Genomic DNA, 16,568 nt, shown 5'->3' on the forward strand with positions numbered 1-16,568 from the left:
ACATAGGGCCTAACAAGCAAATAAGATATTATGAGAAACTAAGTAAAAATAACAAAAAATAATCTCAGAAGAACAGGCTGAAATATCTCCAAAAAAATTTTTGCTAGTAAGAAGCAGACGAATGTAATATGAAGAGGTAAAAAAGCTTCCATAAATAACATATACACATTATACAATGCACTCCTATAACATTTTGAAACACTACAGATATTACTATCAATGTCTTATTTCAACTATATTAAACTGATTAACAGCTTATAAGAATGCTGAAACTAAAAAAAGAGAGAGAGAAAGAATGCTGAAACATATAATTTGGAAACTCCCAAATCAGGAGAACTTGCTGGAAAGTTTTAAAGAATTATTCTCATTCTATTCACCAGGTGAAAAAGAAACACCCTTTGGAGAAATACAAGGCTGAAGAAAGATATTCAGTAAGATAGAAAGTGAAAGTGTCATACATAAATATCTATTGGAGAATGCAGAGATAAATTCTAAAGACAACATGTTCAAAAGAACTAGGTTCTTATTCCATTGTTGCCCCAAGCTATAAATGGGCAGCTTTCTTAACTTCTTTGAGCCTGTATTTCTTCACCTCTAAAACAGGAAAAAGTAACACAAATAACTGCTGTAAGGAATAAGTTAAGTTGTGCAAAAAAGTTTCTACCTAACAATGAACCTGTCAGGGTTGTTTACATGGCCGTACTTTCTGGAAGCCAAGGAAAAAACTCCAAGTGATTTCCTCATTAAAATTTACTTACTGCAGCACTCTTTCCTGGAAAGTTGAAAAAGGCATCAGGACCATACTTCTGAGGCATATGCTTTAACACAGACAGCAACTTCCCAGCATGTGGAGGCTATGAAAATAATCAACAACTCATTAAACAATAATCAACAACTCATTAAACACACTATTCACCATAAAACAAAAATATTTATTTTTAATATACCCATACTTTAATATACCCAAGAATAACCAAAAATGCTATTAGCTAAAAGCATATTATTTTCACAAATAATGCTTACTATATTACACAGACCGCTTTCAAAGAAACAATAAAAATATTTTAACCTTAAAACCATCCAAGAGGTGGTACTGCGAGACAGAGGAACGTGTCCAAGGTCACACAAGTAGCAAATGGCAAGGCTGGGATCAGAACTCAGTCTGACTTGAGAGTCCATACATTTTTACACCACTACACTTTTACCTTTCTATTATGCTATCTCTCAGGTGGCTTCCCACTGCCTTTAAAATTAAGACCAAAAGCCTTAACACAGCCCACAAGATACTCAATCTACCTCACTAGCTTCATTCTGCATTTCCATCTTCCCCTCTCTTTGCACTCCATCCACAAAGCCTCTCTGCCTTCTTCCCACAACAGGGCCTGAGTACAAACTATTCCTTGTGCTTAAAATGTTCTCACTAGGCCTACTTCCCTCCCCTCTTAACTAAATAAATCTTACCCATCTTTTAGTGCTCATCTTAAAGGTCACTTCCTCATAGTAGTCTTCCCTGACCTCTGAGACTGGATCCAATCTCCCTGTCATATTTCATTCCACCATATTACCTTTACTATATAGCATATAAAAAAGTTGTAACATTACATTTATTTAATGCCTCTTTGACCCACAAGTCTCCTCTAATACATGAAACAACAGCTAAAATGAAAAGACTTATTTACAAGGAAAAGTAAAGAACAATCATATATACATTATCATTTTAATCAGTTTATAAGCAAACAGGATATTAGTACAATCTTCTTCATTAAAAGTTGTAAACAGGGTCAAACTACAAGTGAAATCACTGGCTTGCCTTCATCTTATTTGGTACCTGCTCTATTTATTAAATGTCTAAAAGAGTCCAGCAATCTTTTACCTAAATGTTAAGTGGAGAGCTTTATTATCTTTTTTTTAAGATTTTATTTGTCAGCGAGAGAGAGAGAGAGAGAGAGAGAAAGAACGCGAGCGCACGCATAAGGAGAGGGAGCAGGAGGCAGAGGGAGAAGCAGGCTCCTCGCTGAGCAGGGAGCCCAATATGGGACTCAATCCCAGGATCCTGACAGCTTTATTCTTAAGTGACCAAGAAATTTTCAATTAGCCACATTGCTCAATTATAAAAGTGCAATAACAAGTAACTACAATCATATTGATTTTTTAAAATAAATTCCAAAATGAAATAACTAAAAATAACTGCAGTAAAAAATAAAAATACAATATTATAGCATTTCCATCTGGAGAACCATTCCACAAATGTCTGAGGTTTTTTTCAGTTTTTCAGGGGTTTTTTTAAGATTTTATTTTTAGGTAATCTCTACACCCAATGTGGGGCTTTAATTCACAACCCTGAGATCAAGAGTTGCATATTCCACCAACTGACCCAGCCAGGCACCCCAAGGCCTTGCTTGTTTTATTAACAGCTCATTGTTTTCTCCCGTTATGCCCTAAACCTATTCTCATTCTACTCCCAGTCACATAAGCAACTGTATAAACATACTTAAATCTTTTTATGTGTTCCTTAAAAAATGTTTTTGTGTGACTGTACTTATAATTTAAATGATGTTGGGTTAGATATGTTTCTTTCTTCCTGCTTCCTGCATCTATTCATATTAACTTTTGCATCGATGCTAACTGCTATATAATAATCTGTTCTATGCATCCAGTACATTTTACCTATCTACTCTAATGATAAGCCCCCATGGTGACAATTCACTGCCACCAAAAATAATGCTTCATTGAACATCTTCATATGTATTTCCTTATGAAACTAAGAATTTCATGGAACATATACTCAGAAGCAAATTACCAAGTCACTGGATATGGGTATAATTTATGTGACTAAGTAGTGGTAGATTACTCGAGGTTGGCTAATGAGTGTTCACTCCAGCCACTAGCATACAGGTTCAAAATAACCATATGGCTGTTTTCTGTAAGTGATAAATCACTAAATTCTACTCCTGACACCAATATTACACTATATCTTAACTCACTATAATTTAAATGAATATTTGAAAAAAAAATAAAAATGGAAAAAAAGATGGGATATGAAATAGACAAATCAAAATAATGTATGTAACTACAAGGTATGTAATCTAACATTTATGTAACATAACCCTCAGAACTTAGATGCAATCACCAGGCCATGATAATTATAATTATGCTTCAATATCCTAATGTGCCCACCATAGCAAGTGATAGGGAGGAAGACATCAATCCCATCAATTTCATTTAAGCAGAGCCATGTTCCTTTTTGATTTAAAGAATTCTGTTTTGAGCTAGGTTTTTTTTTTTTTAAAGATTTTATTTATTTGACACAGAGAGAGATAGCAAGAGCAGGAATACAAGCAGGGGGAGAGGGAGAGGGAAAAGCAGGCTTTCTGCTGAGCAGGGAGCCCCAGGTGGGGCTCAATCCCAGGACCCTGGGATCATGACCTGAGCCGAAGGCAGATGCTTAACGACTGAGCCACCCAGGTGCCCCTAAGCTAGTTTAAAAGTAGGCTATGGTCTCTCTTGTGCTATCATTACTACCATTAGTGTGAAAACAGTTCTCAAAATATAATTAGTGAATCAAATAATTTTCCGTTTCAACTACTGATACAAAGACTTAACTTGCTGAAACAAAGCAAAGCTGCGAATCAGCTAATAAATATAAATGCTGACCCCACCAAAAAAAAATTAAATAAAATAACTCTATTCCACAATTATATTTGCTATTATCCAACTTTATAATCCTTAATACTAATAGACATAAGGTGACATATCAATATTGTTTTAATTTGAACATCTCTAGTTATTAGTGATTTTGTGTTTATTAGGTTGTGGGGTTTCTATCACTATCAATAAACATTTATCCATATCCTCTGCTATTTTCTCAGAGTTTTCTATATTCACCAACAAAAATGTATTAATTATACATTCACAATAAATACACTGAATAGAAATCAAAACTAAAATGTTTGAAACCAGCATATAGACCGTCCTTGACTTCTGACAGTTCAACTTATGGTTTTACTTCACAATGCTGTGAAAGCTATATGCAGCATTCAGTAGAAATAGTACTTTGAAGTTTGATTTTTTTCCCAGGCTCATGACATGCAATATGCTCTTATGACACTGGGCAGTGGCAGCAAGCCACAGATCCCAGTCAGCCACAAAATCACAAAGGTTAAAAACTGATACACTTACAACCATTCTGTACCCACACTATTCTGTTTTGCACTTTCAATAGAGTATTCCATAAATTACAGAAGATATTCAACACTATACTATAAGACAGGTTTTGTGTTACATGACTTTGCCCAACTGTAGGCTAATATAAGTATTCTGAGCACATTTAAGATAGGTTAGGCTAAGCTATGTTGTTTGGTAGGGTAGGTGTATTAAATGCATTTTCAACTTTTGACATTTTCAATTTACAATGGGTTTATCAGGATGGAACCCCACTGTAAGTTGAAGAAGATCTGTATTTCCTCTTCTTGACATGATACACTAACAGGACCTAGACTTATCAAAGTACCATAGACAACCAGAATACTGGATAAAATGTATGAAACATACATTCTACATGTTTTTAGACATGGAAGAAGAGGTAGCTCAAGACTGTTATACTTGAGAAAAAGGAAACAAAATGAGCCATGAGATTACCAGACTTTCTACCAGGATGCAATTTCTATCACTGCACAGGAAGAGGGAAACAAAATAGAATTTGAAGGTCTCACTGACTTGATGAGGCAGAAACTGGAATATGGGTGGTCTGAGGTAGATAAAAGCTTCAAGGCAGAGTACTAAAGAGAAAAGAGCTATGCAGACAGGAAGCTCCAGAAATCTGTACTGTCTCCTTGGCTTAATATCAAACTATTAAAAAGAAAAAAATTGTCAAATAAAACCTTTTCCCGGGGGGGCGGGGAATTGTCAAATATCAAACTATTTAAACCTACCATAAAACTGAACAAGATGAGGCCAAGATATTAACACCTATAAGTCAAAGAATTCCCACAACTACTATACAGCCAGAAATTATTTGAGACCCTACTAGGCACTATGTAGAGACCACCGTATTACACTACCTCTTATCCTATACCTGAGACTTAGGGTCATTCACAGAGACCCTAAAAGAATCAGGCCTCGGGCGCCTGGGTGGCTCAGTTGGTTAAGCGACTGCCTTCGGCTCAGGTCATGATCCTGGAGTCCCGGGATCAAGTCCCACATCGGGCTCCCTGCTCAGCAGGGAGTCTGCTTCCCCCTCTGACCCTCTTCCCTCTCATGCTCTCTATCACTCATTCTCTCTCTCTCAAATAAATAAATAAAATCTTTAAAAAAAAAAAAAAAGAATCAGGCCTCAATAAGGAGGCTAAACTAGACCTAGAATAACAGCCAATCTGGACCTGACCAAGAGAAAACTTTTAAACTAGCCTGGAAGGGTAAAGTGATCCACAAATAACTTAATCTGCCTGCAAAAACAGTCTAACAATCTGAAAAGGGATATGACAAAATCCAGCACTCAACAAGGAACAATTCACTATATCTAATATCACTCGATCTAAAATCACTAGCATTAGAAGGAAAATATGACCTGTAAGCAGAAGCAAAATCAGTGAGTAAAAAACTGATCTAGAAAATGACAAAGATGATAGACTTAGTAGATAGTAACATGAAATCAACTATTATTATTATAAATATGCTCAACAGTCCCAAGGATTTAAAGGAAAACATGAACATAATGAGGAAAAATAGAAGATACTAAAAAGAACTAGATTTTTTTTTAGACATAAAAAAATCTGAAATCTGTAAATTTTAATGGATAGAATCAACACACTGCAGGCAAGCAATTACCTTAAAAATACAGTAACAAAAGCCATCTAAAATGAAGCACAAAGAGAAAAAGCCAAAAAAAAAAAGTGAAAAGATCTGAATGACCTACTAGACATTATCAAGAGAGCTAACATACATGTAATTAGAGTCCCAAAAAAGGAGGGAGGGACAAGGAAATGATATTCGAAGAAATAATGACCAAAATATTTCCAAATTTGCTGAAAATTATATTACATAGATACCAGAACTGTAATAAGAATAAACACAAGGTAAACTACACCAAGAAACAATAAAACTGCCAAAAATCAATAATGAAATCTTTTTTTTTTTTTTAAGTAAGCTCCACGCCCAACATGGGGCTTGAACTCAAGACCCTGAGATCAAGAGTCACATGTCCTACCAACTGAGCCACCCAGGCACCCTCAATGATGAAATCTTAAAAGTAGCCAAAGAACTAAAGTTTGATAAAAAGAAGCTTGAATCTAACCACTTTAACACAATAAACTAGAGTGTACAATTGCAACGCACCAATTTAAATATATTTCAACAGAACTAGATTAAGGATTAGCTGTGGCTAAGCAGTGCTATGAGCAATGATCTCTAAAGGGCACTAAAATAAGCCTAGAAATGCAACAAAAATGGGGAAAATATTTATTAGTATTCCTCTAAGAGGTAAGTAACCAAGTGGTAGGAAGAAACAGTTTGTTAATGCACCTGGAGTTCAAAATAAGTTGACCACTACTGCCATTTATTGAAAAGGACCACTAAGTTGAATCTGTGGAGGGTGGATCCAATTAACTGCACAGCTTGTGTTCACTGAGTGGGTTATTCAAGTTTAAGGGCGACAGCTAAACTACTCAGGTCAACAGAGAATCTAGGTGCTGCTACCTAACACTCTTCCTTCTCTATCCTTACCCTTTTCCTCTAATAAATGTTAAATGTATATTTGAAGACTAACAGTTTGAAGAAGGGACAAGTTTTAGCCTGCCTGGAACACCCAGTTCTCTTAGTCTGCACCTGTGTCAGGTCATGGCAAAAGTAGCTGTACAGACCTAAACGCTATTTTAATTTATCTCTTCCCTTCAATTTTACATTTACCCCAGTAGAATAATAACAGTTGCTTAAAAGCCACTAATGTGTTTGAGGAGAGGAATACTTTCAAATATCAAAGGGTACTCATTTTTTTACCCATTGTCCTTTATTTCCTTGAAGTTTACTGAAGAACAGCTTTAGTTCTCGAACGGTCAAATTATAGCTAGCCAGCACTCCCAACATGTCAACTAAAAGATCTGGAAACAAAAGAAAACAATAAAACAATCAATTTATATTTCTTCAATGATTAAAATATACTGTGCTTATTTAAGAGTTTGAACACTAAAGTTCCACACACGTTAGATACTCAAATATTTCTGAAATAAATATTACTAAATGAGAAATACAGTATTTAAGAATCAAACTTTATTTCTTCACATCCACTGTACAGAAAAAAAATCATACCTGCTATCATATTGTCAACTTTTTCAATTTTCCCGAGCACTTTCTCAACAAGGCCTACTTCAGCGCAGACTTGAAGATTTCGTATGCTTTTCTTCAGAATCGCTGTAAACATGCTCCAGACTTCTGCTTGGCAAGTAATGTCACATTTTTCTAGTAGGTCCACCATGCAGATGATACTCTCACCTTCTTGGATAATGAAATTCATTTCCAAATCAAACTGCCCTCCTACCAGCTTCCAAAAAGGGGGAAAAAATTAAAAACATTAGTGCTTTCTCGATATAACTAGAGCACACTCCTAACCTTTAGGTTGGCAGTAACTACCCATACATAGTATTCTCTACCCTCTACAACAAAAGGGTCCATAAACACACACACACAGCTCTAAAAAATAAAGATTCTAAAGAAACCTTCAAGTTAAGATGGCACAAAGTCAAGCAAGACTTACAATATAAAAATGGAAATATTTTTCAACAGAAACAAATACAGGATGTCTTTGGTAAATCACTACCTACTGCCCTGATACCAATAAAGATCTCACTTTTAGCTCATTAACGGCTTCTAATTCAGTATTTATGAATTATAAACTCTGTGAACTATTCACAGCAACCTAGAAGTGCTTTGCTGCTTATACAAAATACCAGCTCACAACAGAAATGAAAAGCTAAAAATGCTCAGAGTGGACACAGAACTTAAGAGTTTATATTTGCCAAATTCCTAGTTTATTTTACCTACCGATTTTAATACCCTTCCTTCCCTGTCAATAACTAGGATAACTTAAATATAATCATACACCCAAAGAAGTAATCAAGAAAACTTATTTCATTGACACTCTCAAAAAACCCATCCAGAGAAAGATATATTGACCCATCCCCACAATGCCATCTCACCCACAGCATCCTCCCACAGAGGAGAGTTTTTTAAATTTTAACAAATCCCAAGTGTTTAAAGGAACTAAAATAGTTTTAGAATTACCTTTGCAGAGCTATACTTATCAGCTAGATTTCTAAAAGATATCTGTCAGAAATACTACATACATGATTCATCTACACTCTTGTCCTGAATATGTCTTGGTTTTTCACTATGCATTCCTAAACCCAAAAAGTGGTCAAGAATTAGGAGAAAGTGAACTTTACAAAACAAAATCTAACAGCTCATAAAAGAATAACAGACACACACAACCAAATAGTTTACACCAGAAAAGCAGGGAAAGTTCAGAATTAGAAAATCAATTAAAACTCCTTGCAGCCAAGGACTGCTATCTCCCAGGTTCTGCCAAAGATACACACTGGCAAGAGAAAGAAAAAATGGAAAAATGAACAACATGAGGCAGCATCTGCATGTAGGGAGATAGGAATTCCTGGCTAGTGCAGTGATAAAAGCATTTGATTCTTCTGGGAAAGCTCTGGCAGACATTTTAGCGTAAAATTCTTTATATCATCAGGAACATCTAGAGCTGGGTTTCTGCTAAAAGAGCCCCTTGGTGTCATCGGGCCAATTCTCCCAGGTACATGGTCGTGGCTATAAAGTATACATGTTTAGTTCCCTAGTCCACCCAAATATTCTGTTAAATATGTAACAACTTTTTTTATTTGGTTTTGTGAATATTATCTGCTTGTCCCGTCTTTAAGTTTTCATCCTGAAATAATTTCAAACATTCAAAAAGTTGCAAAATAGTGTAGAATTCCTGTATACCCTTTACCCAGCTTCCCCAAATGAGTATATTATATAATCATAATAAAATCATTAAAACCATAAACTTAACATTGATAAATATTACTGACAAATCTATAGATCTTACTCAAATGTTGTCACTTGTCACACTAGAGTCCGTTTTCTGATCCATGATCAGCATCCCTTTGGTCTTCTCCACACTGAGACTGTTGCACAGGCCTTCTTTGACTTTCATGATTTTGATGCTTTTGAAGCCTATTTGCCAGATATTTTATAGACTCTTCCAATATGGACATTTCTTTCAAGTTTAAATTCAGGTTATGCATTTTTAGCAAAAGTATTCCAGAAGTGATGTATGTCCTTAGCATATCATTTCAGTGATACCTAATATAAATATGCCACACTACTGGTAAAGTTAGCTTTGATCACCTGTTTAAGATGGTCATTTTTTTTTTCCATTTTAAAGTTACAATAGGGGTGCCTGGGTGGCTCAGTCAGTTAAGCGTCTGCCTTTGACTCAGGTCATGATCTCAGGGTCTTGAGATCGAGCCCCGCATCAGGCTCTCCACTCAGCAGGGGAGTCTGCTCCTTCCTCTCCTTCTCCCTGCTCATGCTCTCTCTCTCTCTCAAATAAATAAAATCTTTAAATAAAGTTACTATATTTCATATTTAAATCATATATCTGTGGAAAACACCTTAAGACTATGCAAGTAACTTGTTTCTCGTCATACTTTTCACAACAAAATCCAACTCATAAAAGAGTAAGACACAACCAAATAGTTTATTCCAGTTTTATGCATCCATAAATGGATCTTAAGTTTTAAGATCCATTAATGGATCTTACCTGTAACTGTAATTTCTGTGGCATTGCTAAATGGTGGTTTTATATTTCCATCATACTTTATTATTAATTGTAAAAGACATCCTTTAATAATAAAATATATCAATCACACCCGAAAAGCCAGCATCATGCTCGCATAGGAAAATTGGAAATGAGTCTCATGAAAGTCAGACACAAGGTTGGGATGTGACTTTCATCACTATCATTTGATATTATTCTGGAGGCACAGAAGATACATTTAGTCAAAAGGCAGCAACATATAAATACTAGAATGGAGGAATTAAAATTATAATTACTTTGAGATGATGTGATATATATCTGGAAAACCAAGTACTTCAACTGAAAAATTACCACAAATGAGAAAAATATTTGGTATTGGAACTACTGACACAGTTACCAATATAAGTCAATCTACTCTTGCAAAAGCTAGGTAGGTAGGTAGGTAGGTAGACAGACAGACAAACCTCAAAGGAATTGCGTTAAATAGAAGAAGCCACATGCAAACAGCTACCTTACCAACTAGAAATTTATCCTACAGATACATTTAGGTAATGATGTTGGATACAAAAACTTCAATGTAACAAACTTTGAACAGAAAATAAAAGCAACAATCCCCCCAAAAAACATTATCAGGTAATAGTTAATAAAGTCGTATATGACTATATAATGGAATACAATGCAACCAATGAAAAGAATGAGGCAGCTCCATCTGACATGAAAAAAATCTCTAAAATACATTATTTAGATGAGAATATCAAGATGAAAAAAATGTGGTGAACGGTAGGCTACAACATGAATGTAAAACATGTATATACATAGGCATATACCTACGAATGATACACAAGAAACTAAATAGTGATTGCCTCTGAAAAGGCAACTGAGCATCTTGGGGGAAAGAGCAAAGGGAGAGTTTTTAGTACATACATGTTTGGACATACCCACACAGGTCTAAACAGGTCAAAAATCTAGTTGCAACTAATTTAGGAGACCTTACCTTCACCTTAATATTACTTACATCAACCTTCCACTTTAATCTGTGTTTATATCCACCAGTAACCACCCTTACAAGAAGCTACAGAATTAATTTTTGAAAGTAATTTCCAAAAAACCCCAAATATTTCACCAGCTTTTAAATTGAGTTTACAGTATGAGAGCAGTATCCAGACAGGTGTTTTAAATATTTCTCCATTGCTTTAAATATTATAAAATATACCTTTCAAGGAGAAAATTGATGGCAGAAATCGGTACATACAAATGTGTGGTGTATTTGATATACTACATGTATGCATATCTATTATACCTTAAAAGCATGCACAGGGTCTACAGTATGTCATGTTAACCCTAATAGTTATTTGAAGCTGATCAACCTTCAAAACACAAATTTGTTTTCAATGACAAGGATCACAATCCAAGTCTAGGCATTGGCTAGTTATTATCTGAGCTGTAGTAATGACTCTGCACTACAAAATGTAATCTTCCCAAATGTCACAGTAAGTTATGAATATCTGAGCAGCCTAATGCACTTTACTAGCCGTGAAATGTGAAAATGTAATCTTATTACCTTTTTTATGGTTGTATTTTTTTGAATAATGTAGCCTAGAAACTGATGTATAGTCTTTTTCTGCATTTTAGCATGATTTGGTCTCCTATGCTATATAAAACATTTTTCACAACTCTCCATTTCAACATCTTTTAGTCTTGGCCTGTACTTCATAAACAATTTTTATAGCAACCTTCAGGGTGGCATAACATGCTTTCTACAGGTTATAGTTTAATGTACAAGATTATAGAAATTTTAAAGCATATTATTCAAAGAATTCAAATAAACCTTCACAACTTTTGAATTAGGATTTTAATTGGGCATGATGATTACTTTCATCAGTGGTTATATTAATAAAATACTTTAAGCTAAAATTAAATGTCACTAAACTTAAGTCACTTGTATTTTCAGAAAACCAAGAAACACATATGGACCAAAAATAATTATCTTCTCTTCAAAAGATTTATATAACTGGAAAGACTATAATACATAGAAAATTCTAATACTTCAAAGTAAAGCTATGTTTTCCCTGGAATCTTGCTAAATTTTTCCTCAAAGATATGGCCAGAGTAAGGTATAGCAGAAAAACTGGACAGAATACAATCACAGCTTATGCTCCTAACTAGATATTTTCTACTTCTTGTGACAAATCACATTTTTTTCTCTGGCCCTATCTACTTGTTTGTAAAACAAGCCAAGTAAAAAGTAAGCTTCTTTTATTTATGTGCATCCTTCAAAAATGTATTTACTTTTGAAAAGTCCTAATGTCAAGGTATCCAATTTATCCCTAGGAATCCATTCCTAAGGATAGGAATTTAAACATGTATAAAGTCACTAGAAACTTACTAATAGGGAGAAGTTGAGAGAAAATGACAATGCTGTGGCACAGGTTATAATGTCTCCCAATTCACATTTTCTTCTTCTTCCATAATAAAAGAGTTTCTAGTTTGGTACATGAGGGCCAAGCAAAAAATTTCACTTTCCAGAAGTTTCACTTTCCTTGAAGTTACCAACTATGTCACCAAGTTTGACCAAAGAGGACAGGCAGTAATATGTGCAACTGCTGGGCTATTACTCTTAAGGGAAAGAACACAACTCATCTTTGCAACTTTCCTCCCTCCACTTACATAAGCTACTGAAAAATGGCAAGCACTAGAGTAGCTATCTTGGAATCTATGCCATAAGTCTCATGCTGAATGTAACAGAGCCGAAAGACCTATGGATCCTGACAACCCCTTTCATAAAGCATTTGTCCACATAAAAATCTGTACATGAATATTTACAAAAGCTTTATTCATAATCACAAAAACTATAAACATTCAAATGTCCACCGACTAGTAAAAGGATAAACAAGTTGTGATACAACCATACAACATAATAATAATCAGCAATAATAAGGAACAAGTTACTGATACCATTAACAATGTGAATTAATATCAAAAACATTACACCAAGTCAAAGAAGCTAGACACAAAAACTACATATTCTATGATTCCATTTATATGACATTCTGGAAAAGGCAAAAGTATAGGAAGAGAAACTGGATCAGTGGTTGCCAGGGGCTGGGGACAGAGGCACAGAATTAACCACAAAAAAAAAAAAAAAAAAATGAGAAGACTTTTGAGAGGGAATGAAATATTCAGTATCTTGACTGTGATACCGGATACACAAATATATCCATGTGCCAAATTTAATTTCATAAAACTATACACCTAAAAAGGGTGAATTTAACTGAATGTCTTAATAACCTAAAGTTCAAAGTAAATCTTAATAAATAAATAAAAATAAAAAAGGTCAAGCCATTTGCATTTGTATCAAAAGCGAGTGAAAAGTAAGATCCTCCAACTAGAGGCAACAATGTAGAATTAAGATGGCAAAGTCATGGAATACAAGGAAATTAGAAGAAAAACTCCGCTATCTATAAACTAGTTAAAAAAGCATGTTTTACTGATAATGAATTATCATCTTTATAGTTTTCAAAATCCCCACAGATACTAGAAAGTAGCAAATAACATCTCCCCTCTCACTGCTCACTGTACCATTCATAAGAATTAAAAATTTCACTGAACTACGTACCTCTACAAAAGCAGTATTACGCAAAAAGTTTCCATGAAGTCTGAGGAATACTGGATTAACAAGGCTTGAGATGTTTACAGGATAGAATTCCCAGAGATATACTACTATATATTATATGTCTCAAAAAGATACATAACCAATGCATGGATTTCCCAAAATTTACTTAATGGAATCTTTTTTTCTTTTTTCTGAATAAGAACTTTTCAAGGAATAACATTCTTCAAAAGTTTTTTGAGAAACATTGGATAATGTAATATAATTGTGTTCTTGAAGCTTTTTGTATGAATATCACAGAATTATCTGTTTTAGGCAAACATTTAGTAGGCCTTTCAAATTTTCAGGTGAATGGTTTCAAGTAACCTATTTGTTTTTCATAAGTTCCTTTCTATGATTCACAGAATATAATAGTTAAAGAAAAAGACAAATTAAGATTACTTGAGGGGAAAAGAAAATATGAACAATCAAAAGTAATCAAACTGTCCTGTCCCTTCCTCTACAATCCAGTCCACAACTCCAGCAAGACAGCTGTCCTGCCACACTTAATTAGGGTTGTTCAACCTGTCAAGAGAGTTCAGCTGGAGTAACAGGTAACCTTCAAGGCTAGGTCATTAAGAACTTCATGGATTCCCTTGTATCACGCGTGCTAAGAAAAATTCAGTCACCATGTCATGAAGATATTCAAGCAGCTTCATATAAAAGGCCCACTTGGAGAGGAACCGAGGTCTCCAGCCAACAGCTTGCACCAACTTGCCTATCATGTGAGTAGCCTTGGAAGCAGGTCTTCCAGGCCCAGTTGAGCCTTTAGATGACTGCAACTTCAGCCAGCATCTGAAATGCAACCTCATGATAGACTCTACGTCAGAACTGTCCAGCCAATTTGCTTCCAAATTCCTGACCCACAGAAACTGTGAGCTGGTATTTATTACTGTTTTAAGCTGTAAAGTTTGGGGATAATTTGTTACACAGCAACAGATAACTATAATGATTACAAATCAATCAGTTAATAGTAGCTGGGAGAAACTTTTTTAAAATAGTTTTTAATCCTAACACAAAATAAAATAAATAATAATTTAAAAATACAAACAACATACAAGCACTGAGTGATTAAAGCTATGTACTATGCTAAGCACTTTACAAGAATTATCATCTTTAATTACCTCTCACTAAAAAACCTGTATTATCTTCACTTAATAGATGAGGAACCTGAAACATAACTTGCCTAAACTCACAAGGTACCAATGTAGTTAAACCAGGCTTCTAACACTGTATAACAACTGTATTTAATAGACTGTGACAAATAATACAGACTGGTTAACCGAGCATCTCTCCCCCAAAGTCTTATAACTGATGAGTGCATATATATTTATTTCAATAGCTGGCTCAGTTGGTAGGGCATGCAACTTGATCTCAGGGTCATAACTTCAAGCTCCATGTTGGATACAGAGCTTACTTTAAAAAAAAAAAAAAGTTTTTTAAAAAGAGTGGAATGGAACAGTATTATTTTGAAAGCTATTAATTTTATGTATAAAAACATTAGAGAACTCAAACACCTAAACCCCTTCCTCTCTTGTTTTCTGCCACTACAAAGATTGGAAAGATAAATGCTCTCTTTTCCAGCATCCTTAGCATAGGAATAGCCATAAGAAGTTCTGGGCAAAGAGATAAGAGAAGTGCTGAAAGGTGTTCCTGGAAGGCTTTGGCTTGCTTGATAAAAGGAAAACAGATGTAGCTGGCCTAACCTTTTGCTCTTCTACGTTCTTCCCTCCCTAGAACAAAGATGTGATGTCCAAAGGTGCAGTAGCCATCTTGATATCATGAGGCTGACAAGCACAAGCATAGACAAAAAGCCAGTATGTTAAGAATGGGAGAAGGAAAGATAGAAAGTGTTAGCTCCTGAAGCCTTATTGAGTAGAACCACTAATACCAGCAACTGCCCATTTCAAATTCCTTGTTATGTGAGAAAAATAAAACCTTTGTTTCATGCAGTTGCTGTTAGATGTGTATTCCATTGCTTACAGAACACAAACCCAATTAATATATAGATGTTCAAGAAACGGTACATAAATGAAAGAGGGGGTTATCAGAAAAAGCTACCTTGGACAACTCCTTGTTTTAAATATGATTCAGAACTGTGCATTTAACTTAAGTGACTACAATTCATTTTGTGCGTTAGAAAAATTTTTATCACAGTTATAACCAAATACAAATAAACTGAATACACGCAGAAGTAAAAAAAGATGTATAGCAATTCTGTTCCCTGAAATATATCTCCAGATAAACAACAGCTGCTATTGTATTATTACATTTGTCTAAATAATAAAATATTTCAATAAAGCTAATTTTAATGCGATAAATGATATAATACCAAATTTTCACAAAGGTATCAGTGGATATTCTAGAATCAAAAAAGACTTCAGGTATTAAATTTATTTAAATGAAACAATGCAAGCTCTGATAAGCAAGAGGCAGGTTTTAAAGTCTAATAAAAAAACTGAAATATACCTTGGAGACTATAATTGTGGTAGGAATTAACTGTAATACATATCTCTTAAGGAGAATAAGATACTCAGCAGAATATGCTAAATCTCTACTAACCAAAATGTTTAAAGAATCCAGGAGCTCTGTTTACTGAGTTTTATTATTAATTGAGAGTTAATCAGAAAAAATTTTCCTATCTCAAATATTCTATGCTTGGGGCGCCTGGGTGGCTCAGTCGTTAAGCGTCTGCCTTCGGCCCAGGTCGTGATCCCAGGGTCCTGGGATCGAGCCCCGCATCGGGCTCCCCGCTCGGCGGGAAGCCTGCTTCTCCCTCTCCCACTCCCCCTGCTTGTGTTCCCTCTCTGGCTGTGTCTCTCTGTCAAATAAATAAATAAAATTTAAAAAAAAAAAAAAAAAATATTCTATGCTTAATGTTTAAATATATAAGAACAGATGCCCAGCTAGTAACTTACATAAAGTTTAAGATCATTTAACCTGAGTGAATTTTAGTTTCAAATATATAAGAAATGAGAATGACTACTACTGAAAATATTTAGACAAAACTGAAAAGACAGTATCAATGAAAAGAGAAGCTGATATGGCAAGAGGACAATTTTGGCAATGGGAAAAGAAAAATGAAATTGAGAAAAAAAGTATAGC

The 16,568-nt window shown here is 34.7% G+C and overlaps 1 protein-coding gene across 3 annotated transcripts in view; it reads right to left on the reverse strand.

The window, feature by feature from the left end:
- Positions 1–16,568, reverse strand: part of LRBA (LPS responsive beige-like anchor protein) — a 737,558-nt gene that overhangs the window by 634,587 nt on the left and 86,403 nt on the right. For all 3 annotated transcript variants that reach the window (XM_027597848.2, XM_027597846.2, XM_027597847.2), the window contains 3 exons: positions 7,303–7,534; positions 6,994–7,094; positions 759–854 (listed from right to left, as the gene is read on the reverse strand). In XM_027597848.2, coding sequence (XP_027453649.2) covers positions 759–854; positions 6,994–7,094; positions 7,303–7,534 — 429 coding nt within the window. The remainder of the gene's footprint in view (positions 1–758; positions 855–6,993; positions 7,095–7,302; positions 7,535–16,568) is intronic.

The sequence above is a fragment of the Zalophus californianus genome, chromosome 2 (genome assembly GCF_009762305.2).
Source record: "Zalophus californianus isolate mZalCal1 chromosome 2, mZalCal1.pri.v2, whole genome shotgun sequence".
Lineage (NCBI taxonomy): Eukaryota > Metazoa > Chordata > Mammalia > Carnivora > Otariidae > Zalophus > Zalophus californianus.